This window comes from Macaca mulatta, chromosome 9 (assembly GCF_049350105.2).
Source record: "Macaca mulatta isolate MMU2019108-1 chromosome 9, T2T-MMU8v2.0, whole genome shotgun sequence".
Lineage (NCBI taxonomy): Eukaryota > Metazoa > Chordata > Mammalia > Primates > Cercopithecidae > Macaca > Macaca mulatta.
The window spans coordinates 88142137-88166533 of NC_133414.1; the positions used below are offsets into that span (position 1 = coordinate 88142137).

A 24397-nucleotide genomic window follows, 5' to 3' on the forward strand; every position below is an offset into this window, starting at 1 on the left:
CACATTTTTATTAGTGGTAAAGTATAATTATTCCTATGGTGTCAATCCCATTAGATTGTAAATTCCTCAGGGACAGTCATTCAATCTTTCATTTCTTTTTAGAATTCCACAGTTCTTGATATGTCAACATAGGTTGCTAACTGACTGTCTAAATTCATCTTCATCATCTGATGACATTGTTAGATAGTGGAGCATGATGAAAAGCAGGACTTAGAGGAACTCCAGATCTCATGATAGTTTGACTACTGATTAATTTTATGACTCAAGGCAAGTCATTTGAACCTAAGTTTGAATTAATATTAAATATAATTTTTATGTGTTTTAATACACACAAGATTACTGTCATATTAATAATGAATAAAGATATACATGAAAAGTGAATTATACAGACATTCAGATCAATTTATCTGATTTGAAAAATCTCTGGATAGGAGAAAAGTAGGTCACACAAGAACTATATGAAAGAGAATCCAATAATCTTAACCTTTTGGACAGTACTAATTCTAGCTAAGATGCCTAATATTAGAGCCTCATTCCTTTACTAAAATTTGCAGGCTTCATATAATCATCTTTTAGGGGAGTTTGCCTCTGGGTTTTTTCTTTTGTTTTAAATTATATTCCTGGACCTATTTTAAACCAGACTGCTTTCTTGTTTGTTTATACAGTGCCTTGCATGAGAAAGATATCAGATGGCTAAAAATGTTTAATCTTTCAACACATACATTCTGCTTTGTAAAAATTAAAGATATAATAGAAAATTCATAAATAAGCTAAAATATGTGCTATGTAATTGTGGCTTTCTCTGTAAAATTACATCTCCAACTAGGAAAATACGTAAGTTAAATGGCACTGTTAATTCATTTTACTCCACCACCTGGTGGATTTTAGGAGTTATTCCAAGAGCAATAAAACTATAAGCCTGATACTATCTGCCAGATAATGTTTTTCTCTAATTTTTTCCCCTCTCTAATGTCAACTAAACTTTTCACATTTGTATATATTTTTTCTTTCTAGAATGTAAACTTTTAGGGACATCTTTGTATCCATCACTGGTGGTGCTTTATATTAAAAAGATTCTTAATAAGTATTCATCAAAAGAAAGATAACAGATTTCACCAAGGATTACTAAGGAGAAGTTTCCTAGTCACAGAGGACATAGACTGGTCTGCAAATTCTAGACTTGGAAGGTGTTTTTGTTGTTGTTGTTGTTGTTGTTTTCAAGCCTGAAAGTAAATGAACCAAGGAGCAGGAGCAGTGCTGTGCTAAGCCATACTGGAGCTGAAGCGAAAAGAAAAGTCAGTAATACAGATCTGATCTTTATTGAAAAATTTAATCCACCAGGGATTTTTCTGGGGCATTAGGTTTGATGTTTTAAAGTATTGCATTAAAATACAACTTATCTTGATTACTGAGTATCTTGGTACTTCCTTCAATTCCGTGCCCAAGGAGAGTGCCTCATTCACCTTACCATAGTCCTGCTATGAAGCTAAAAAGCCAGTATTTTAAAAAACAATTAAAAAAAAGTGAAAGAAGAATAAGTAAAAGCAAGAGCTGATTCCTTAGAATAGTTAATAAAATGGGCAAATTTTTGACAAATGTGACTAAAACATAATATAAATTTTGTCACATTCAGGGGCAATATATTAGAAAATTTTAAGAAAGTGGGTGGTTTCCTGGGAAAATGTAAGTACTCAAAATTGATCAGGGGTAGATGACAAAATTGATCTGATCAAAGATGAACTAAATTGGAAGTCTGCTTTCTAAAAAGTCACCACGCCCAGATGGTTTTACACTTGTGGTTTTACACTTGTAGTTTTACTTATTAATCAAAGAACACATAAATTCTATGTTAGCCTAATATTTACAGACTGTAGAGAGTTCATTTTTAAGAGGCCAGCATAGTCTACACACAAAACCCTGAACTAACAAAAAAGGAAATTATAAACCAAAATCACATATCAATGCAGATGCAAAAATTATAATTAAAATACATCTTAGAAAATCAAATCTTAAAATGTACTAAAACAATTACAAGATATACCTATGACCAAATAAGATTAATTTTAGAGATCCAAGGATGGATCATCATTAACAGGTCTAATATAATTTTTATGTCAAATTAAGTAGTGCAAATTTTATGATTATTTAAATATATAATAAACTTGCACTTACTAAGACTCAGCAGCAAAACTCCCAGTAAAATATGAAAAGAAAAAAAATGCTAAACATGAAAAAGACTATTTGGCAAAATCATATTGCAAGCATCATATTGAATAGTGAAATCCTAAGTCCTTCTTACGAAAACAAGGAACTAAAAAAAGGTTATGGATGCTAACATTATTGTAATTCAATACACTATAGATGTTCTAGCTAATACAATAAGAAAACTAAATATGTAACTTAAATAGCAGAAATGAGGAAATTTAAAAATCCTTATTTGAAGATTACAAGGTTGCATACCTAAGAAAGCTGATGTTGTACTAACAAAAAAGTTATTGCTAATAAAAAATTTGGCAAGATGGTTCTATATAACATAAATATATAAAAGTCAGTTTTCTCCTATATAAGAGGCTAATTAGAAACAGAAATGGTAAAATCTTGATTGAATTATACTTGGTTATAAATATAATGAGAAAGGTAGAGTATCTATATAAATTATAAAACTATCAAAAGTTCAAGAACAAGACTTGATAAAAGAGATTTATTAAAAACTTTCAAATTCAAAGAACTAAGTCCTTCCTACATTATAAATGTAATGTAATGACAATCTCAAGCCCCAATGAGATTATTCTGGAACTTTACAAAATAACTTTTTAGTTCCTATGGAAGAAGACATACTTGTCAAAAAAAATAGAGTGAACTTTCCAAAATAGATTTTAAAGATGAATATAAAACGACATGATATTGACATATTAATGGACAAACATGTGAGTGGAAAAGCATAGAGGATCCAAAAATTTATTTTATATAGATAACCATGTGTATATGTATGCATATATAAATTTTTTTAAAATAAAAATGTATATAATAAAATATATAATTTATAATTATACTTATATATGTAAAATGTATATGTAATATATAATTATATTATATATAGTATATAAAATTTATATATAATGTAATTATATTTATATATAATATATAAAATTATATATATAATATACACCCATATTTTGGGATTTGCTATTCTCTTCTGCTGCCTATTTTGTCCATTCATATATATGTATAATGTGATAGCAACAGTCTATTCTCAATAGGAAGAGACAGAATAGTTTATTTAGTAAATGAAGCTGACATAATCGGTAATTCACTTCTAGAAGGAAATAAAATTAGATCCTCATTTCAAATATAAAAATATTCTAGACTTGCTAAAGACCAAATTCATAGTAAAATACAACTTTAAATATTAGAAAAATTTTGAAGATGATTTGTGCCATCTAGGGAGGAAGACAAAAGGGAGAGGAGGAGCCGGACTTCTTAAATAAGACAGTAAACCCAAAGATCGACAGTTAGAATGACAAGCCTAAGTGTTCGTCAATATCTCCATGCTGCAGCCAGAATTTGCTACAGGTTCTAAGTGTCTGATAAATACAACTACCATGTACTCACATTTTGAGTTCCATTAGTACTGTTTTCTCAACAATATTTTAAGTGACGTTTTTGGCATTTTCCCCATAGCCTGCATAGGTTGATCTGTACGATGTGATCACAATGTGTTCACTTACATTGAATTATTCATAATTTCAATAAGTACTTCTTGAATGACACTGATGTTGCAGGAAACTGATACTTTTGCTGCTCAATTGAGCCCTGAGTTTTCTCTGTAATGATGGAGTGGGGTCTGTTTTCTAAAGTCTTTAGGGAGCACCCAGTGTAGACAGAGTTGTCTATGGCCTGCTCCAGGACATGTTGATGATCTCCTAGACAGGTTACATCATCTTTCCCCTCAAAATTATGTAAGTGTCCTATCCTGATAAAGCCGTGAATGCATTAATTGTCACCTATTGGGTGATGTGGTCATACTTCAAGAGACACTATTCAGAAGAAGCAATTGGGAAATAATCATTTGTGTTTTCTTTTAGGTCTCTGATGTAAGTTGAAGTATATTCCTTGTAAGTATACTACTTATGATTCTATTCCCTAGATATTTTTGAAGATATTAAGAAAGTCAGTATATGAACAATTTATTAGTACAAGATTGATCACTGAATTCCAAGTGCACATTTATAAACTCCTTTCACTTACAGGTCTATTCGTAACAAACATTTATTTTCAGATTTTTGTCATTTTTTTCTGTTATGCACTCATACAGATATCTGCCAAAAGTTTAGTTTTACCATGTAAAGGGAGGCATTTCCTCCAGTATTACTAAAGAACTCGGGATGTTGAATTCAGAAGGCTGGCAAGCAGGACTTATTCAATGCCACAGAAAAAATTAGTTCTCTGGATCTGCACCTCATATCTGCTTGTTCACAGTAACTCATAGAGTAGATTTTAATCTATGATAACCACCTTTCCTAGCATGCCTCAGACCATCCATGATTTTAATTAGTCATAATTTACTGAGCGCCTACTATGTGATTGCGATAATTACTTCTATTCTAGATATTGGCCACAAACAACAAATGGGAAACATGGGACTACTGAAAGCTTATGCTTTCTTTCTGATGCACTTGGCAAGAAAGGAACTAATTCAGTACTGTTTGGCTCAGTCGACTCCATGGGCTATTGGCTAAGTCATTTTGGATACAGAATTTATTAGAAATGACACCATAAGTGATTAGCTGTTGGGGGATCAACACTGTAAATAATCTGATCTGAGAAGAACCTTTCAGTATTTAACTAAAAAGTGGTGGCCTTGGGAACAGACCACAAGAGAGAATCTTGCCATCTTTTCTAGCTAACATACGACACCCCCAACCAGCACAAATGGGTGGCAGGCAGGACTTGTTTTAACGAATGACACAGCTCTGTGGATCAACTATATTCCCCATGAACTACAGGAACTCTGCTTTCATTAAAATGGAAAATGGAGTTTCCACCAAGCAGCGAATTAGTGTGTTATCTTAGTAAATGAGCACTGCTAATTGAGTCTCTGTTTCAACTTGATTTCTTCTGTTTGTTACTAAGTGATTGAGCACATCCTGAATTGCATGTCATGAGAATACCTGCCCCTCCAAGAAGTTGACGAATGTGCGAGCTGACAATCCTAAGACGGTAGATAATCATGTAAGGCCTGTAACTAGCTCATTCATCTGACTCAACCATTATCAAATGATGTCTTTTCTCCCGAAGCATAGCACTTCTTTACATCTTTTAAAAAATTATGTACTTTTTAAAGTCCAGATTCATTAAGATCCCAAATGATCAGTCTTTTTGGAAAGGACATGATCTACATGGGTGAGCATGTGTGTGTGTACACTGACAATTGCGCATTATCTTAAGCTTGGTATATATTTAAATAACACAATTTAATTGGAAAATTTCCTGTGCTACTTTTGAAATTGTATTACTTACATTAGCGATCACAAGGGAGTAATAGGCTTAGTAACCAGTTTATCACATTAAAATGTACTTTAATGTCTGCTAATTTCAAAAGGCTCATATGAGAGTCCGCATGCCTTAGCGGTCTGCATTTGATTTTGGTAGGAATCTCGGCTGGGAACAGCTTACATATCTCTGAGCAAGGCATGGAATTATTGGCTCTCTGTGTTTCCTCATTATAAAATTGTAGCTAACACTTATCTTCTGCACAAAGAATGTTGTTTAGAACAACGAATAATGAAGACAAGCAATGTTAATTAAGACATGATTATTCACCTTTAGAGCCTTGATGGAAGAAAAACAACTTCCCAGGAACAATAATAATAGACTCTGTGTGCAAAGATTTAAACATGTTTTGTTTGTAATATCTGGCACGGCAGACGTGTTCTTAAAATCTCAGGATATTAAGTTTATGAGTAAAGTTACTTAAAACCCATTTATTATGGAGAGTTGGTGACGGGAGGGGCCTAAAGATCAACCTTTTGTCACACAGGAGGCCACTGGTGTCCAAGGAGATTAAGTAACATTCCTTAAAGTCAAGTTGATGAGCAACTAAAGCCATAACGAGAGAAGATTTTCCAGCCAGTGTCCTTTGACCTCTATTTATTTGTTTAGAAAAAATGGCAAAATAATGGAAACACCAACCTTCTAATATTAATCAGTCCATCACCAGTAAACAGCTATTATTTCATGACATCTTTTGAGCAATCGCAACTGTAATCATTACAGAATTAGTAGCAATTTTAAAAAGAGACTGGCCCATTTAAAAATCTGAGATCACTTATTTTACTTAGAATTAAAACAAAAAACAAAAAACAAAACAAAACAAAACAAAACCCCCCAAAACAAAAAACAAAACCTGCGATAGAAGCGCGTGGTTATGAGAGCGTTTGGGCAAGAGACGTCCAATGGAAGAATTCATACATTTAGACCCGCTGGCACCGTGCACGGCGCGCCGGGGACGGCTGGGGGGCGCCGGGCAGCAGAGGGTGTCCGGGACCCCAGCGCAGCTCCCAGCCCCGCCGCCCTCCCGGGCCGCTCACCAGCCGGGGCCGGACGTGCGGCGCCTTTTCAGAGACCGGATTTGGCTCGGCCGCTGACTCCGCGGACGGGGAATGAGAGCTCGGAGGTCTCTGGTAGCGGCACTGGGACCGGGAAGGGAAAGGGGCGGCGTACCTCCGATTCGGGCGTTGTTCCCGCCGGGGTCGGCCCTGCTGGGGTCGGCCCCCAGGGAGTCGTCCCCTGCGACATCGCCGCGATCTCGGCCGGCCGAGAGAAGCGGCCCCTCGTCACCTAGGCAACTGGGGTGGGGCCGGCGTCCCTGGGCCTGGGAACAGATCCCAGCGGAAGGCGGCGCCGGGCCTGAGCCTCCTCCCGCCGAGTACAGGGCTGGGGACCGCGCTGAGGAGCAGGAGGCCGGGAGGGAGGCCGACAGCAGCCCGCTGCGGAGGCTCTGAATCCTCTTGAAGAGACAGAGTCGTTCCAGTTAGTAGGAATGAACGTGGGGAAAAGGCAATTCAAGTAGCAGTAATTTAAATGAAATGATATATGTCAAAGTACCTAATGCTAGCACATTGCAAGTTTCAACAAGTATTAAAGTAAGATATATTATTAGAACTTCAACCACTGAGTGATGTTTGATACTAAGCAATCATTGTAAATTCTAAAGTATCATGGTGGTATTGTGGTCATGTTTAGAAGGAAAAATATGTCTTTATCTTTTAGAGATACATGCCTAACAATTTAGTGATGATGAAATGATGTAAAATATGTGATTTATTCCAAAATAATGAGGGAGGGGCACAGGAAGTGAGTGAAGGTATAGTAGATGAATCTAGATTAGGTATGTGAATGGAAGGGGTTCCATCAGTGTACTATTCTTGCTACTTTTGTATATGTTTGAAGTGTTCCACAACAAAAACATTTAAAAACAATAAGAAATATCACATAGCAGCATGAGTATTCTTGACTTCTTTGGATGATCAACTCCTGCTTTGAAAATGAAATGTACTTGGCTTATATTTACCTGCATGGAGGTTGCTATGCAGGACACTTCCTGTAAAAATCAGACATTATTTAAGTGATTCAGTTTCCTCATCTGTTGAATGAAATAACAGTGTTGGCCTTCAAACATGACTATGAGGATTTAACAGGTTAATATATATATGAAAATGCTTATATCAGCCTTGACACCTAGTAGTGGTCTGTGTTTGATATTATTAGTGTTAGTATTAATATTGTGCTTCTCCTGACGTTAGTCCATCTTGTACACAGATGCTAGGATAATATTTCATCATGAACCTCTCCTTTATGTTAGCCCATTGTCTTTAGAACCAAATTTAACACATTAGCTTTATATAACCTCATAACTGTGCCTTGCCTTCAAATTGTCTCATAGTTCAAATTATACAATTTGTACTGTCAACCTGTGTTTTTGAGTCGTCTCTAGTCTTGTATGGCCCATCTTTTCAAGTGGGTTTTACTGTTTTCCTTGATATTTTCACTTCTGAAGGGGCTAGTTTAGTTCTCAGTACAAAGAATGCATGCAACAATACGTTTATGACTTGCAACCCCATTATATAGGACCCCATTATATAGGACATTAATAGGACCATATTAAAACTTCTTCAATTGGTGAAAATATAGTCACTTTTTAGTGATTGCTAGAGTTAATGCAAAAGTCACCACCTTAGAAAGTCACTACAGTGCTTAATTTTTTTCATTACTTCCTTCTGATCGCTGCTTCAAAGAAATTGAAGATAGCTGGTCACCTTCTTCAAGGTAAGGACCCTACCATATTCCTTGAATTTAGTGTTTGGTGACATGATAAAGCATTTATTTCTCTAACGTGGAGTTCCAGTGATCTCAAAGATTTGGCTTACTTTTCAGGCCTTTAATTTTGCTGCCATTTATTTGACAGTTTTTAGTTTTTCTTCTCCTGTTTTTGGTTTTGCACCCCAGAACCAGATGCAAAACTCCATTAAAGATGGAATCAATTCTAACAGTAATAGGAAGGTTACCTCAGGGAGTGGGGAATTATTTTGTAGGAATTACAATTTTACTTTAAAAAATTCAATGTTGTAATTTGTTAGAGAAGTCAGTTTTGAGGAGGTAATTTAATTTTATGGGACACAAATGTTTTGCTCAGTAAGAAGTGGTGTTGAAAACCCATTAGCCTGAAGGTTACTTTTAATTTGCACAAGTTGAAGCTGATTTTAGCCTCCCATTTCTTTTGTAGATAGGTGCCAACAAGAAAGACAAATCTCAGTAGGTGATATGCTTTCTTACGTGGGAAGTCATTTAAGTCTTCCTTCCTAGGTCTCTTTTGAAGATACAGGCCTCTAACCAAAGCCTGCAAAATTCCGTTTGTTATCTTAGTCTATTGTTTTAGGACTGGAAGAGAAAAGAAAGCATATGGGTCTAGTTCACAGTTATTTTTTTAAAAGACCACTGACTTTTACCCCATCACATTGAAATGTGGGGTAGCTTGATATTACTTGATCAATTGAATTCAGGTTCCTGTTCTAAAGAAAGTTTTCCAATCGATGTGTCCATAAACCTGTGAGTAGTACAACACTTTATAAATAAAATCAGATTCTCTTGAAGAGGGGCATTTTCATAATTCTACTGGTTTAACCAAGTATTGGATGTTTAAAATAAAGCATACTTTTAAGTATCAGGAAAACGCTTAAGAAAGGGCTAGATAATTTTATAATGGATATTGACAGTCCAGTGTGGCAATATTTGGCAATGAATACTGACAGATTTTAACTGTATTCTTAGAGTGGGTAAACATTTCTACTCCATTCTTTGTGGTTCCTGTGTCTCTGGCTCATTTTAAATATGGTGAGGCTCTTCAACAATAAACAAAATAATGCCATTAATGAGATTAATGACATGTTAGTAGTTCAAACACTGTGATTCCTGAGGTCTTCAATCTATTAAGTGATAGATAATGATAATCTTAAGAAGATCAGGCAGGAAACAATTCAGTATGCCCCTAAATGGTAATGAGAGATCTCATCATTCTAGTGATAGAATTTAGACAGCGCATTGTTTCTTGCCTTGAGATCCGTGAAACTTGATAGATGCAGAATGAAAAAAGACTGAAAGCAATTTAATTTGTAATTGCCTTCACTCTGGTTACATATTTTATTTTTAGCAAAGAAAGTATTCCAATAGTTAATTTTGAAATGTATTTAAAGTTTTCTTAACCTTTACCTAATACTTAAATCTGGTCTTCTTATTTCAACCAAGTACTATAGTCTGTTCAGGTCATATGTGAGAACATTGTGAAGTCTTACCTTAATAAAACACACTTAGAATATGATATAGTAAACATACTATAGTATACATTCTAAGAGTGAGTAATTATTGTAGGGTGGGATAATGATTTCCAGAAAACAGTTGGTATAATACTATTTTGAGAATATTTATGTAACACTAATATTTGTCTTCAAAACTCTGTCCTTTCCCATTTTGGGTCCATATGTTTGTCCCTCTTTCTCTAGTCACTCCCTTTACAATGGATCCTTCTGCTGTTCAGATGAAACTTAAGTCCTTTTTCCAAACCAGACAATACTATCTTTTCCTACTACAGAGATCTCTTTAAGATAGTTTTGTGCCATTTTGCTTTCCTTCCTGATCAAAATATTGAAAAAGTAGTCCCTCTCTTATCATCTCTCCTTACCCACTCCAGCTCTGTAATCAGTCTCTCATCTCCTTAGCTCTCCTAAGCCGACCTCCCCAAAATTGCCACTGGTTCCTGTCTTTCTGAGTATGTGGACACTTTTCGCTCGCCCCTCATATCCACTCTCTCCCCATCTCTGCTTGGTCTCGTGCCAACCTTTATGGGCCTCATCAGCTGATTTTGCCACATTCCTTGCCCTCTGACTTGTGGTTGGGTTTTGCCAATGGGAGCATCACCAGGGGTTTGGAAGGTGGAAGAGTGAGATCAGGGTATTTATTCTCCCAGTCCCCTCTCTGCAGAATTACAGATTAGAAGTAGCCAGATTCCTACACCAAAAGCCCTGAAGGCCACCTTCTGTCCTTCGGCCCCCTCCACAGCTAGAGCCGTCTTGGGGTTCGGGTAACCATTCCTCCCCTCGCCCCTCCAGCCCTAGAGGTGGTAATGGCTTCCTCCTGCTGCTGTTGATTTTACTTATGGCTGCTCACCTGTTTGTGAACGGTTCCTTTAATAAGCTCTCCTCAGTTACCACATTTGTTCTGCTTCCTGATGGGACTTTGACTGATTTTAGCAAAAACTAACTCCACAACATTTAATAAGGAAGATGTCTGGCTTGTTCAACACCGTTGTTATTGCCCACTGCTTAGTAGCTGTGCAGCGAGCAGTATTGTCTGTAAGTGATCCTGGCTACTTCTTGTGGATTTCTTGCACAATTATCTAGGTAGGGCTGCACCCCAGCCCACCCCTTTCTCCAGCTGGAGAGGCTGTACCTAATTACCCTCAGGACTGATGGCAGACAGTGGAGACTGTAACTACCCATGGGACCTGTGTTATCCCTGTCTTGGACAGCTGGCTGTCTCAGACAACTTGTGTAGATTGCTGGTTCCTCAAATCTTAACTTTCCAATGTCAAGCAGACTGTGTAGTATAGTCCCCCTGTTGACAAGACTCATTTAAAATTTGAGCTATAAAAAGTCAAAAGAACAGGTCCTGGGCCCTGGCAAGCCTTTCCATAGATGCTGGGGTGTGTTTGAGAAACAACAGTGGCTTCCTTTTTTGTTCTTGCCGATCCTGGCCTAGAAGCTTTGACCTTTCCCAATAAAACCTATCCCATGTCACAGGAGGTTGTGAATTTGGAAGCCAGGAGGGATCATACCTGGCAGGGGCTGCTGCTTGTGAGAATGCATGTCATTCACACATTCACTTGTCCCAGCACATTTAGATTCATAATCTGTATTTGCACGCGAGTCTTGTTAATTATTTCCATTTACAGATTGTTCTTTATGGCAGTATTTACGTTAGTATTTTCATCACTCCTTTTATGCTTCAGTGAACCACTTTTAGGTCACTGATCCATGTTTGTGAACTGGTAGTTTAATGCAAAAAGCAAGTTAACCGTCCTAAGCAGGGACATACGTATTATGTGAAAATACTTCAGCTGAGGAAACACTGCACCCGATTTCCAGAATGTTAGCCAAGGTAGACTTACCCAAATTCCTAAAGCAAAGGCAGGATTTTTAAACAGATGATTTGAGCTAGCTATAAAGAATTTTTGTAAAAATCAAAATTCATCCTGCACTTGAAATTTGCAAAATATGTATGATCAAACGGTTTCACAGACTTTTTCTTTTTTCCTTCTGAAACTGCCTAAAAGTCACTGGGTGCCACTTAATTAATGGCAGGGGACTCCATTGCTCTTTGAAGACATTTTTGAGGAAACCTCTTCTAGGAGATTCTGGGAAGTGCCTCCACTGAACAACTATTGCCCCCTTCTCTGTACTACTTCTCGCCCCCCTAACTTTGAAAAATAGCAATTCTAGTTTTACCTGTTTTACATAACACCTTCTTATAAATTTTGTTAGAAGGAAGCATTTTGAGCTTTAAGAAGTTTAAAAGCCACTAGATAATCTCTAAGGAAGCTTCATCTCTGAAAATTCTATTGTGATGTAATTTCCCAAAGAATTCATTGCCTGAGACATTCACCTTGGCAAATACAAAGCATTACTGTTATTAAACATTTCTGGTGTATTTGCACATTTATAATTCCAGGGAAATGAAATAACATGCATTATTTCATCTCATCACCAGACTTGCACTAAGAGGCATATGGTATTATTTTTGTTTTGCAGACAAGGACACTGAGGTTCAGAGGGCCAAGGTAACTGACCTAATGTCTCATGGCTAAGTATGTGGCAGGCAGGCACAGGTATTAACTAGTTTCTATGATTCTGCAGCCTGCCCACTCTGCTCGCTATGCCGCACTACCTCAGCTGTGTGCCGTGCTCAAGACCCTGGCCGGGTCGATGAAATTTATCTCTGGAGCCGTTCCATTTCTCCTTCAGTGCCTCTCCTCTCACCACGTACTTCCCACTTCCCCAAGGTCTTCACAATAATTGCTAATCCATTTAGTGTGTTACTCTTGTAGGTTATCAAGCCAGGTGTATAGTCATAACTAAAGTATGAGATGATATGGCTTAGCTCTTACCAGGAGGCATTTGTTTTGTTTTGTACTAGGAGACACTTGAAGATGGAAAATTCTTTCGCAGCTCAAATGAACGAGGTTTTAATAGAGGATTGCCAACTCGTGGGGCTTATATTTTCAAAACAGAAGGTCTTTTCTGGTGCCTTCAAAGGCTTCACCTGAGGCACAGCTTTATTCCACTTACTAGTGTCAGAAGCTGTTATGATGATTTCTTCTACCCTCCACAGAATCTGTTACAGTGCTTTGATAAACATCCAGTAAATGGTAGAGCATGATGATGAAAAAAAGCAAATTAATCAGTAGAAAATATCCTTGTAGCTATGGTTAATCCTGATTCGAGTGCACTACATGGAATTTTTGTTTTTGTTTTTGTTTTTGTTTTGAGACAGGGTCTCACTCTGTTGCCCAAGCTGGAGTACAGTGGTTCAGTCTTGGCTCACTGTAGCCTCCGTCTCCTAGGTTCAAGTGATTCTCTCACCTCAGCCTCCTGAATAGCGAGGACTACAGGCGCATGCCACCTGTTAGCTTGGCTAACTTTTGTCGTTTTTAATAGAGAAGGGGTTTCACCATGTTGGTCAGGCTAGTCTCAAACTCCTGACCTCAAATAATCTGCCCGCTTCAGCCTCCCAAAGTGCTGGAATTATTGGCGTGAGCCACTGAGACCAGCAGGAAAAATTTAAATATTATTTTTCTACATTGCTAAAAGGCCCATGTGCCTTCTTTTTGAGTGAAATGCATTTCATATGCCTCAAAGCTAGGTTAAGCATCTACATGAGAGAAATTCAGGGTGTCATTGTGCAGCTTTCAGAAGATTATAACAAATGATCACAGGATTTACTAGCCATTTTCTATTTTATTTTATAATAATAGAAGTCATTGATTTTGGGAGGAAATAGGCTGTTTGCCTATGTGTGCTGGAAATCTAGGTCTGTAAAGAGCATGAGAAGATTATATATGATATTTCTGAAGCTAGAAATCATAGCCTCTTGATGGTTAATGGGTGGTCTCCAGCCTGTTATTTTGATGATAGTCTCATCGTGCCCCTTATGGTGCCACCTCATGGTCACTGGTACACAGATAGGCGTAGCTTTGGTGCAAGTTAGAATAGTGAATTCGGTTGAGGGATATTTTTGACCAGCTAAGAAACCTTAGGAAAAATTACTCTATCTCCGTGTAACATTGATGATTCTTCTCAGAAAATTTTTAAGCAGTTCCTTATGCTAAGGAATACAAACTCAGAATGTTTGCACAGAAAAACAAAAGTAGACAATTGGAAAAGAGAAAAGAAGGGAAGGTGGATGGCAGAACAGAAGTGATGTTCAGACTTTGGAGAGAGAAAATGGAGTCAAACAGAACATCTAAGTCAAAACCACCACGACATGAGATCACACAGCTGTCATCAGGAGTCATATGAGATTAGGCCACAGTATTCCAGTAGATTTTGCTTTGCTCAGGAATTAGCCTAGTAATTACTAGGAAGGTCACTAGGACAATGCCCTTTTTGGGACCTGCATCCTCTAGACAAATGACACTCTGAAATGAGTCTTTTTTTCCCTTTTGATCGTTAGACTTAAATTGATGCCATGGCCATAGATGCAAGTTGCATGACTGATGCAACTTGATTACAATTCAGCAGATGAATTAGGTAGTGGAGATTTGTTTAAACTTAGATTCTTAAAGACTTGGTGGGTTACTCTTGCCTGGGCAGTCTTCTCATGAATGTCTGGCTATTCTTGATGTGGCAGCCTTCCCATCAAATCTTGAGCCACACTCAAGAAGAGTCAGACTACTCGATGGACTCTATAAGTGGGAGAGTCCGGTGGTCACAGGTCCAGAGTCCAAGGACAGCTTAAGATAGTAGAGCAGAGTATGCTTCCGATTTCATGTTGCTGTTGCATCCTCTAAAAACCGTTGGCAAAATTGCTGTTCCTTCCTTGACTGGACAAAGAAGGGCCCATTTTTCTTGTGGACACACAATGTTGGAATAATTTTTCTCTGGCAGCAGCATATGCTAGATGAAACATTGTAGACTTTAGCTTCTGTCTTTGCCCAGATAGCTGTCCCTTTCTTCCTTATGCAAAGCCTAAATCCTGGGGGATACCAATGAAGCTGGCTTGGGTTGTATCCATATATGGAGAGTCAAACTCCTTATTAAGGCCTGGTTTCTAACTCCACCTTTAGTGATTAGTGATTAATTATACTATTACACTGAGAATCAGGAACAACAAAATGGAGTAAGGAATTTTTTTCCACAATTTAAGACCAGGTAAAATTGTTGAAAATGCATACTGAGACATTTTCCTATTATCATGAGTTCATCCAACGAATACTTATGGACTACTGTATAAGTATCCAGTACTATTCTAAGCATTTGGTCAATAAAAGAGGCAAAAACTCTGTCCTCTCAGAAATTCTATTCTGATGAGTTGAAAAAAATCTACATTCTATCTGAAGATTCACGAACTTGCTAATTATTATTTTGGAAGGCGTCCTGTTTTTGTGACTCTGAGAAGTTAAGATGTACAAAGAGCCTAATTACATGTGATTTTTAAAAAAACTGGAAATCCTATGGGCTGATGGTTAATAGTTTGTTTAGAAAGTGGGAAAAATGGGGCAGACTGAGGAGATCAGAAGTGTGGGGTTAAGAAAATCAAGGTGTGTTGCAGTCTTGAATAGGATAGTCAGGATAGGCCTTAGACAAAAGATGAGAATTGAGCAAAGTGTATCATCGCTATTGTCATAACTAGCATTCTGGCTAAGTGCCTTTTGTGTGTTTCTTCCTTAAACCTTGCAACAGATGTGGTCACCGAGGCTTAAAAAAGTTAATTATCTACCCAGTATTACACAGCTATTTCATAGAGACAATAGAATTTTAACTCAGGACTATCTGATTAAGAACCCAAGTTACATACACTGTACTATGTCTCAAAGCAGTAGCTTACAAACTGTATTCGTATTTATAAATACAGATCACCAGGATATTATTAGCTTTTAAAGCATCTATTATTAACCATATTTTCATGCTATACTTAAAAGCACATACTTAAATATATTATAGTCCACATATTACCATATTGGAGGGACCCAACTTACTAAACTGTGTTAGGTAGGTACTTTTTGCAGATGTGCAAATGTTTTCTCATCTCTATGCATTTGAACAGTATGTAAATGTTTCCTTGGCTAGGAGTGTTTTGATTTTTCATGATGTAAAAAAAAATCAGGCCTTAGCATGTCTGTTTACATAAAATTGCTTAACAGCTCAAATATAGCATGGAGTAGAATCAAGTATGTCTGGTGGTTAGATGTTCACATCGTAGTGGAATCATTGATAGCTCATTAATAAGGGAACCTATAACATATTTATGTAGTGTGATATTAAAGGTATTTCTAGTGTTATTAGGTTTAGGTGCTTTTTGCCTGCCTTATTTTGAGAAAAGCTGGGATACAATTAGTGATTAAACCTTGATTTTATTTTAAGCTCTGAATTACCTAATTGAAGCATATCTTGAGACAACTAGGGAAGGTTTTTGTTTCTTTTTCCAAACCATCATTTGTAATTACTTATGTAGTTCAAAAATTTATTTTAATACTATGAAACCAAGTCAGAATATTGAAATAAATTTGATGTTGAGACTGATGTGACTGGAAGAGTCTCATTACACTAGCTTTTACAATGACAAACAAATGTATGTTATAATAAGTAAATATATGTTTATAGTTATAATAAGTACATTAAAATATACTGTGGACAGTAATTTATATAAATAATACAACACATTCATTTATTTACCTTTGAAGTTTAATTTTTTAAAAATTAGCAAGGGAGATGAATGGGGTAAAATCCAGTGATGTAAACATGGACATGGATTTCTAAAATGGCAACTGCAGTAATCCCCCCTTTTCCATGGTTTTGCTTTTCATACACGTGGTGCAGTGCAATAAAATATTTGGTGTGGGGGGGGGAAGAGAGAGACCACTTTTATGTAACTTTTATTACAGTATATTGTCATAGTTGTTCTATTTTTTAGTCATTGTTACTTTCTTATTGTGATTAATTTTTAAATTAATCTTCATCATAGGTATGTAAATGTAGGAAAAAAACACAGTATTTATAGAGTTCAACACTACTTGCAATTTCAGGCATCCACTGGGAGTCTTGGAATGTATCCCTGAAAATGAGGAGTGTCTGCTGTTCAAAAGGAAATAGAAAACATAGACTGTGCACACATTTGCTTTAACCGAAGCTAAGGAATATTGCACGTTTTGTGAATATAAATAGTCTAATGACCAAAATAATCTGTTTTCTCGGCCGGGCACAGTGGCTCACACCTGTAATCCCAGCACTTTGAGAGGCTGAGGTGGCCAGATCACCTGAGGTCGGGAGTTTGAGACGAGCCTGACCAACATGGAGAAACCCCGGCTCTACTAAAAATACAAAATTAGCCGGGCATGGTGGTGCATGCCTGCAATCCCAGCTACTCGGGAGGCTGAGGCAGGAGAATCACTTGAACCTGGGAGTTGGAGGTCGTGGTGAGCCAAGATTGCATCATTGGACTCCAGCCTGGGCAACAAGAGTGAAACTCTGTCTCCAAAAATAATAATAATAATAATAATAATAATAATAATAATAATAATAATTGTTTTCTCTCACCTATTTTAATCTGTATAATTGTACCATTAAAGGAAGTAAAATAATATGAAAACCTTCACAATTTCATTTCTCAGTCATTGACTTTAGATGAGTAAACTTGGGGAAGGGTAATTGCTGGAGTGGTGGGGGTAAAGGAAAATTCACTTGAGTTTAAGATTGCCACTGCTATGTACGCAGAACCTGTCCCTTCCATTCACTTGCAGACCTACAACTAAAGGTCTTTCTGTAGAGTTTTTATTAGTTTTCTTCGCTTGCTTGTTAGTTTTTCTTTTTTCTTTCTTTCTTTTTTTCTTTCTTTCTTTCTTTTTTTTTTTTTTTGCAATCAGTGTTAAGTTGTCATAAGTTTAAAATAATAGGTTATAAGATGTTATTTGCAAGCCTCATGGTAACCTCAAATCAAAAAACCTAGAACAGATACACAAAAAATAAAAAGCAAGAAATTAAAACATACAACCCAAGAATATCACCTTCACAGAAAGGAAGACAAGAAAGAAAGAATGAAGGAAGAGAAGACCACGGAACAACCAGAAAACAAATAAAATGGCAGGAATAAGTCCTTATTTATCAATAACAACATTGAATGTAAATTGACTAAATTCTCCAATAAAAAAATGTAGAGTTGTTGAATGGGTTAAAAAAAAAAAAAAAAAGACCCAATGATCTGTTCTTGCAAAACCATACTTCATCTATAAAGATACAAATATACTGAAAATAAAGGGATGAAAAAAGATGTTCCATGCAAATGGAAACCAAAAAAGAGCAGGAATTGCTATCCTTATGTCAGACAAAATGGATTTCGAGACAAAAAGTATAACAAGAGACAAATAAGGTCATTATATAGTGATTTAAGGGATCAATTCATCAAAAGAGTATAACAATTGTGAGTATATATGCACCCAACACTGGAGCACCCAGAGTATAAAGCAAATATTAGAACTAAAGGACAGATGATTGTATAGACCCCAATACAGTAATAGCTGGAGACCTCGACACCCACTTTCAGCATTTAACAGATCATCCAGACACAAAATCAACAAAGAAGCATTGGACTTAATCTGCACGATAGACCAAGTGGACCTAATACATGTTGACAGGACATTTCATTTGATGGCTACAGACTACATATTATTATTCTCCTCAGCACACGAGTCATTCTCAAGGTTAGCCCGTATGTTAGACCACAAAACAAGTCTTAAAAAATTCAGAAACATTGAAATTATATTAAGGATCTTTTCTGACTACAGTGGAGAGAAATCCATAAAACTGGAAATCAATTACAAGAGGAATTTTGGAAACTACACAAACACATGTAAATTAAACAATATGCTTCCTAATGACTAATGGGCCAATGAAGAAATTAAGAAGAAAATGTAATCATTTCTTGAAACAAATGAAAATGAAAACACAACATACCAAAACTTATGCAATATAGGAAAAGCAGTACTAAAAGGAAAGTTATAGCAGTAAGCACCTACATCAAAAAAGTAGAAGAACTTCAAATAAGCAATCCGTGATGCATCTTAAAGAACTAGAAAAGCAAGAGCAAACCACACTAAAATTACCAGAAGAAAAGAAATGGCAAATATTAGAGCAGAAATAAATGAAATTGAAACAAAGAAAGCAATAAAAATAATGAACAAACAAAAGTTGTTTTCTGAATAGATAAAAAAATGGACAAATCTTTAGCCAGACTGAGAAAAAATAGGGAAGACCCACATAAATAAAACCAGAGATGACAAAGGAGACATTACAATTGATACCACAGAAATTCAAGGATCTTTAGAGGCTACTATGAGCCAGTATATGCCAATAAGTTGGAAAACCTAGAAGAAATGAATAAATTCCTAGACACATGCAATCTATCAAGATTAAACCATGAAGAAACTCAAAACCTGAAGACGAATAACAAGTAATTAGATTGAAACTGTAATAAAAAGTCTACCCGCAAAAAAGGCATGAGACCCGATGACTTAACTGCTGAATATGACCAAACATTCAAAGAACTAATACAGATCCTAAGGAAACTACTCCAAAAACCAGAGGAGGAGGGAACACTTCCAGACTCATTCTATGAGGCCAGTATTACCCTGATACCAAAGCCAGACAATGACATATCAAAAAAGAAAACTACAGGCCAACGTCTCTGATGAACATTGAAACAAAAATCCTCAACGAAATACTAGCAAACCAAATTCAACAACATATTAAAAAGATAATTAATTATGACCAAGTTGGGTTTATCTCAGGGATGCAAAGATGGTTCAACATATACAAATCAATAAGATACATCATATCAAAAGAATGAAGGACAGAAACCACATGGTCATTTCAATTGATCATATGAAAAAGGATGGGATAAAATTCAACATCCCTTCATGATAAAAACCCTAAAAAAAACCTGTGTATAAAAGAAACATACCACCAGACAATGAAAGCCATATATGACAGACCCACAGCTAGCATTATACTGAAAACTGAGGAAAACTGAGAGCATTTTCTCTAAGATCTGGAACGAGAAAAAGATGCCCATTTTCACTACTGTTATTCAACATAGAATGCGAATCCTAACTACAGCAACAAGAGAAAGAAATACAAGGCATACAAGTTGGAAAGGAAGAAGTCAAATTATCCTTGTTTGCACGATACAATCTTATATTTGGAAAGACAAAGTTTCCACCAAAAGAGTATTAGAGCTGATAAAAAAAATCCAGTAAAGTTGCAGGATACAAAATCAACATAGAAAAATCAGTGGCATTTCTATATGCCAACAGGGAAGAATCTGAAAAAGAAATCAAGAAAGTTATCCCATTTGCGATATGTACAAATAAAACAAGATGCCTAGGCATAAACTTAACCAAAGAAATGAAAGTTTTCTATAATGAAAGCTATAAAACATTGATGCAAGAAATTGAAAAGGACACAAAGGAAAAGATATTCCATGTTCATAGATTCAAGGAATCAATATTGTTAGAATGTCCATACTACCCAAAGCAATCTACAGATTCAATGTAATCCGTGTCAAAACACAAATCACATTCTTCACAGAAATAGAAATAATAATTCTAAAATGTATATGAAATCGCAAAAGACCCAGAATAGCCACAACCATCCTGAACAAAAGGAACAAAACTGAAGGAATCACATTACCTGACTTCAAATACAGAGGTATAGTAACCAAAACAGCATGCTACCGACATAAAAATAGACACATAGACAAATGGAACAGAATAGAGTACCCAGAAATAAATCCATACATCTACAGTGAACTCATTTCAACAAAGGTGCCAAGAACACACGGGGAAAGGATAGTCTCTTCAAGAAATGGTGCTGGAGAAAACTGAGTATCCATTTGCAGAAGACTGAAACTAGACCTCTATCTCTCACCATATACAAAAATCAAATCAAAATGGATTAAATACTTAAGTCTAAGACCTCAAACTATGAAACTACTAAAAGAAAACATTAGGGAAACTGCAGGACATTGGTCTGGGCAAAGATTTCTTGAGTAATACCCTACAAGCATAGACATCCAAAATAGACAAATGGGATCACGTCAAGTTAAAAAGCTTCTGCAAGCAAAGGAAACAATCAACAAAGTGAAGACTCAACCCACAGAATGGGAAAACTATTTGCAAATTGTCCATCTGACAAGGGTTTAATAACCAGGATATATAAGGTGCTCAAACAACTTAAGAGGAAAAAAAAATGTAATAATCCAATTTAAAAATGAACAAAAGTTCAGCCTGGCGTGGTGGCTCACGCCTGTAATCCCAGCACTTTGGGAGGCCAAGATGGGCAGATCACAAGGTCAGGAGATCGAGATCATCCTGCCTAACATGGTGAAACATGTCTCTACTAAAAATACAAAAAAAAAAAAAATTAGCCAGGTGTGGTGGCAAGTGCCTGTAGTCCCAGCTACTCGGGAGGCTCAGGCAGGAGAATCGTGTGAACCCCGGAGGTGGAGCTTCCAGTGAGCCGAGATCATGCCACTGCACTCCAGCCTGGGCAACAGAGCGAGACTCTGTCTCGGAAAAAAAAAAAAAAAGACAAAAGTTCTGAGTAGACATTTCTCAAAAGAAGACAAACAAATGGCAAAAAGGTATATAAAAAATGCTCAACATCACTGATTGTCAGAGAAATGCAAATCAAAACTAAAATGAGATCATCATATTCTAGTTAGAAAGGCTTTTATCCAAAAGACAGACAATAACAAATGCTAGTAACAATGTCAAGAAAAAGAACCCTTTACACTGTTGGTAGGAATGTAAATTAGTATAACCACTATGGAGAACAGTACATAAGCTCCTCAAAAAACTAAAAATAGAACTACCAGATGATCCAGCAATCCCATTGTTGGGTATATACCTAAAAAGAAAGGAAATTAATATATCAAAGAGATATCTGCATGCCCATGTTTATTGCAGCATTGTTCACAAGAATCAAGATTGGAAGTAACCTAAGTGTCTATTAACAGATGAATGGATAAAGAAGGTATGGTATATACACGTAATGGAACATTGTTGTGCCATAAAAAGAATGAAATTCTGTCATTTGTAACAACATGGATGGAACTGGAGGTTATTATGTTAAATGAAATAAGCCAGGCACAGAAAGACAGACTTCGCATGTTCTCACTCATCTGTGGGAGTTTAAAAATTAAAACAATTGAACTCATGGAGATAGAGAGTGGAATGATAATTACCAGAGGCTGGAAAGGGTGGGGAACAGGGGGGAGGGGGAAAGTGAGGATTGTAATTGGGTGCAAAAATATAGTTAAATAGATTAAATAAGATACAGTATTTGATAGCACAATAAGGTGATTACAGTCAACAATAACTTACAGTACATTTTAGAATAAAGGAATGCAATTGGAATGTTTTTCACACAAAGAAATCATAAATGCTTGAGGTTATGGATAGTCCATTTACCTAGATGTGATTATTACACATTGTATGCCTGTATCAAGATATCTCATGTAACCCATAGATACATACACCTGCCATGTACCCATACAAATTAAAAATTGTAAAAAGTCCACTTACTTGCATGGGTGGCATGTGGTTGTTTTTTGTCAGTGATACAAGGGGTGAGCATTCATAATATTATTTCCATAATTGTTACTTTGGCCACTAGACAGAATTGTCTTCAGTGGCCAATTAATATATTGAGGATGGTTTCACTTGTATGGAAATCATGTCTTTTTATTTTTTTAATTGAGACAGGGTCTTTCTGTGTTGCTCAGGCTGAAGGACAGTGGCATGATCATGACTCACTGAAGCCTTGAACGCCCGGGCTCCAAGTGATCCTCCTGCCTCAGCATCCCAAGTAGCAGAGACTACAGGCACATGCCACCACACCTGGCTAATTTTTAAGTATTTTGTGGAAACAGGGTCTTGTTATGTTGACCATGCTGGTCTTGAACTTCTGGCCTCAAGTGATCCTCCTCCTTTGGCTTCCCAAAGTGCTGGGATTATAGGCATAAGCCACTGAACCATTCTGGAAATCATGTCTTGTTATGGGGCAATTAAGGCATAAAAATTTAACCAATTTTTGTATTACATTAGTGGAATTATTGAAATAAGTATGAGGTAATAAGAAAAAGACAAATCTCCTACCCCTATAGAAAAATAAGAATGTAAGTGAGTGTATCTCAAAAGAAAAGATAATGAAAAGAAAGACATGAAAAGTGTTCAGCTTCACGAATGTTGAAAGAAATGCAAGCTAAAACAATCATAGATCCTCTTGTCCGTCAACATTAGCAAACATGGGGGCAGGACAGTCTCATGCACTTTTCGTGGGCATGTGCATTAGCAGTATTTCTGGATGTTCGTATGACAATATGCATAAAAATTTTTCCATACTCCTTGACTTGGAAATTATATTTCTAGAAATGTGTCTTAAGGACATAATCATAAATGTCTGCAAATACACCTATAATTTTTAGTCTAACATTGTTTATAATTGTAGGGGAAAAGGGAGAAATAAGGTAATGTCCAGTAATGGGTTAATGATAAAGTAAATCAAGTCAGACTCATAAAATGAAATTTTAGATGGTTACAAAGTATCATATTTGAGAAGATGTTAATGATAAATTAAGTGAATACATTGCCAAGTAAGATATATACAACATGATGCTCATTTGTGTATCTATCTGTATAATTATTATAATATATGTTTATTTAATGGAAGAACTAGAGGAATGTTGTCTAAAATATTAAATGTCTTTTGGTGATTTTTTTCTTGTTTATTTGTACTTTGCAAGTTTTCTGCAATATATATGCAACATTATTTTTACTTCTTAATAGAAATTTACAAACTTAAGAATAGAGAGCAGTATAATGAACTTCTGTGTAGCTATTCCTCCCATTTCAACAATTATCTACTACACTTCTTTAAAAAGAAAAATGAAAATATTTTTAAAAAGTACAGTTACTCAGAAACCATTGTGCTCAAACCTCCTGGAGCAACTTATTAATTGTAATTCTTTATAAAGAATTTGTTATATTTTCCCTTGAAAAACGTCGTGTTTCCACTGCCAAAGTCCTGGTTTTCAAAGCTTCGGCCTACTCACCAACAATGTTTGTATGAGAAAGCTAAAAGCATTTCAGTGTTGTTAATGAAAAAAGTAAATCAATAATGTGATTTCTTATTTTTTTATTCCAGTAAAAAACACATAGGTTTTCTGGCAGTTGATTACTATTTCTTTGAACACATAAACAAGAAACGTAAGAACAGTAAGATCTAAAAGGTGATGTAGCCAGCCGTGTGTGTGTGTGTGTGTCATCTCTTTTCATCTAGTTTAGGGATCAGGGCAGAACTTGGTAAAACACATTTCAGTAACAGGGCTGTCTGTCTGCTCTGCAATCAGTTTTGGGGGCACTTTCATTCTTGAGTTCAGAATTTGAAATGTAGTCTGTGCTGTGCAAGCAGATGTTTATAAGGAGCTTCTAGAAGAAGGTAAGAACCAAGGGTGCTCCAAAGGATTAGGTGCCTACATGCCAAAAAAAAAAAAGACTCCTGTGAGTTTAAGT

At 36.2% G+C, this 24397-nt stretch overlaps 1 protein-coding gene across 5 annotated transcripts in view; it reads right to left on the reverse strand.

Annotated features, from left to right (window-relative positions):
* CABCOCO1 (ciliary associated calcium binding coiled-coil 1) overlaps positions 1-6850 on the reverse strand; it is a 104685-nt gene extending 97835 nt beyond the window's left edge. For 3 of the 5 annotated variants that reach the window (XM_028853351.2, XM_028853354.2, XM_028853353.2), the window contains exon 1: positions 6724-6850. In XM_028853351.2, coding sequence (XP_028709184.1) covers positions 6724-6798 — 75 coding nt within the window. In that variant the 5' untranslated portion in view covers positions 6799-6850. Of the gene's footprint in view, positions 1-6192; positions 6262-6590 lie in introns of all 5 variants that reach the window. The other 2 variants (XM_077945094.1, NM_001194905.1) reach the window with 2 other exon arrangements.
* Positions 6851-24397: the final 17547 nt, after the last annotated feature.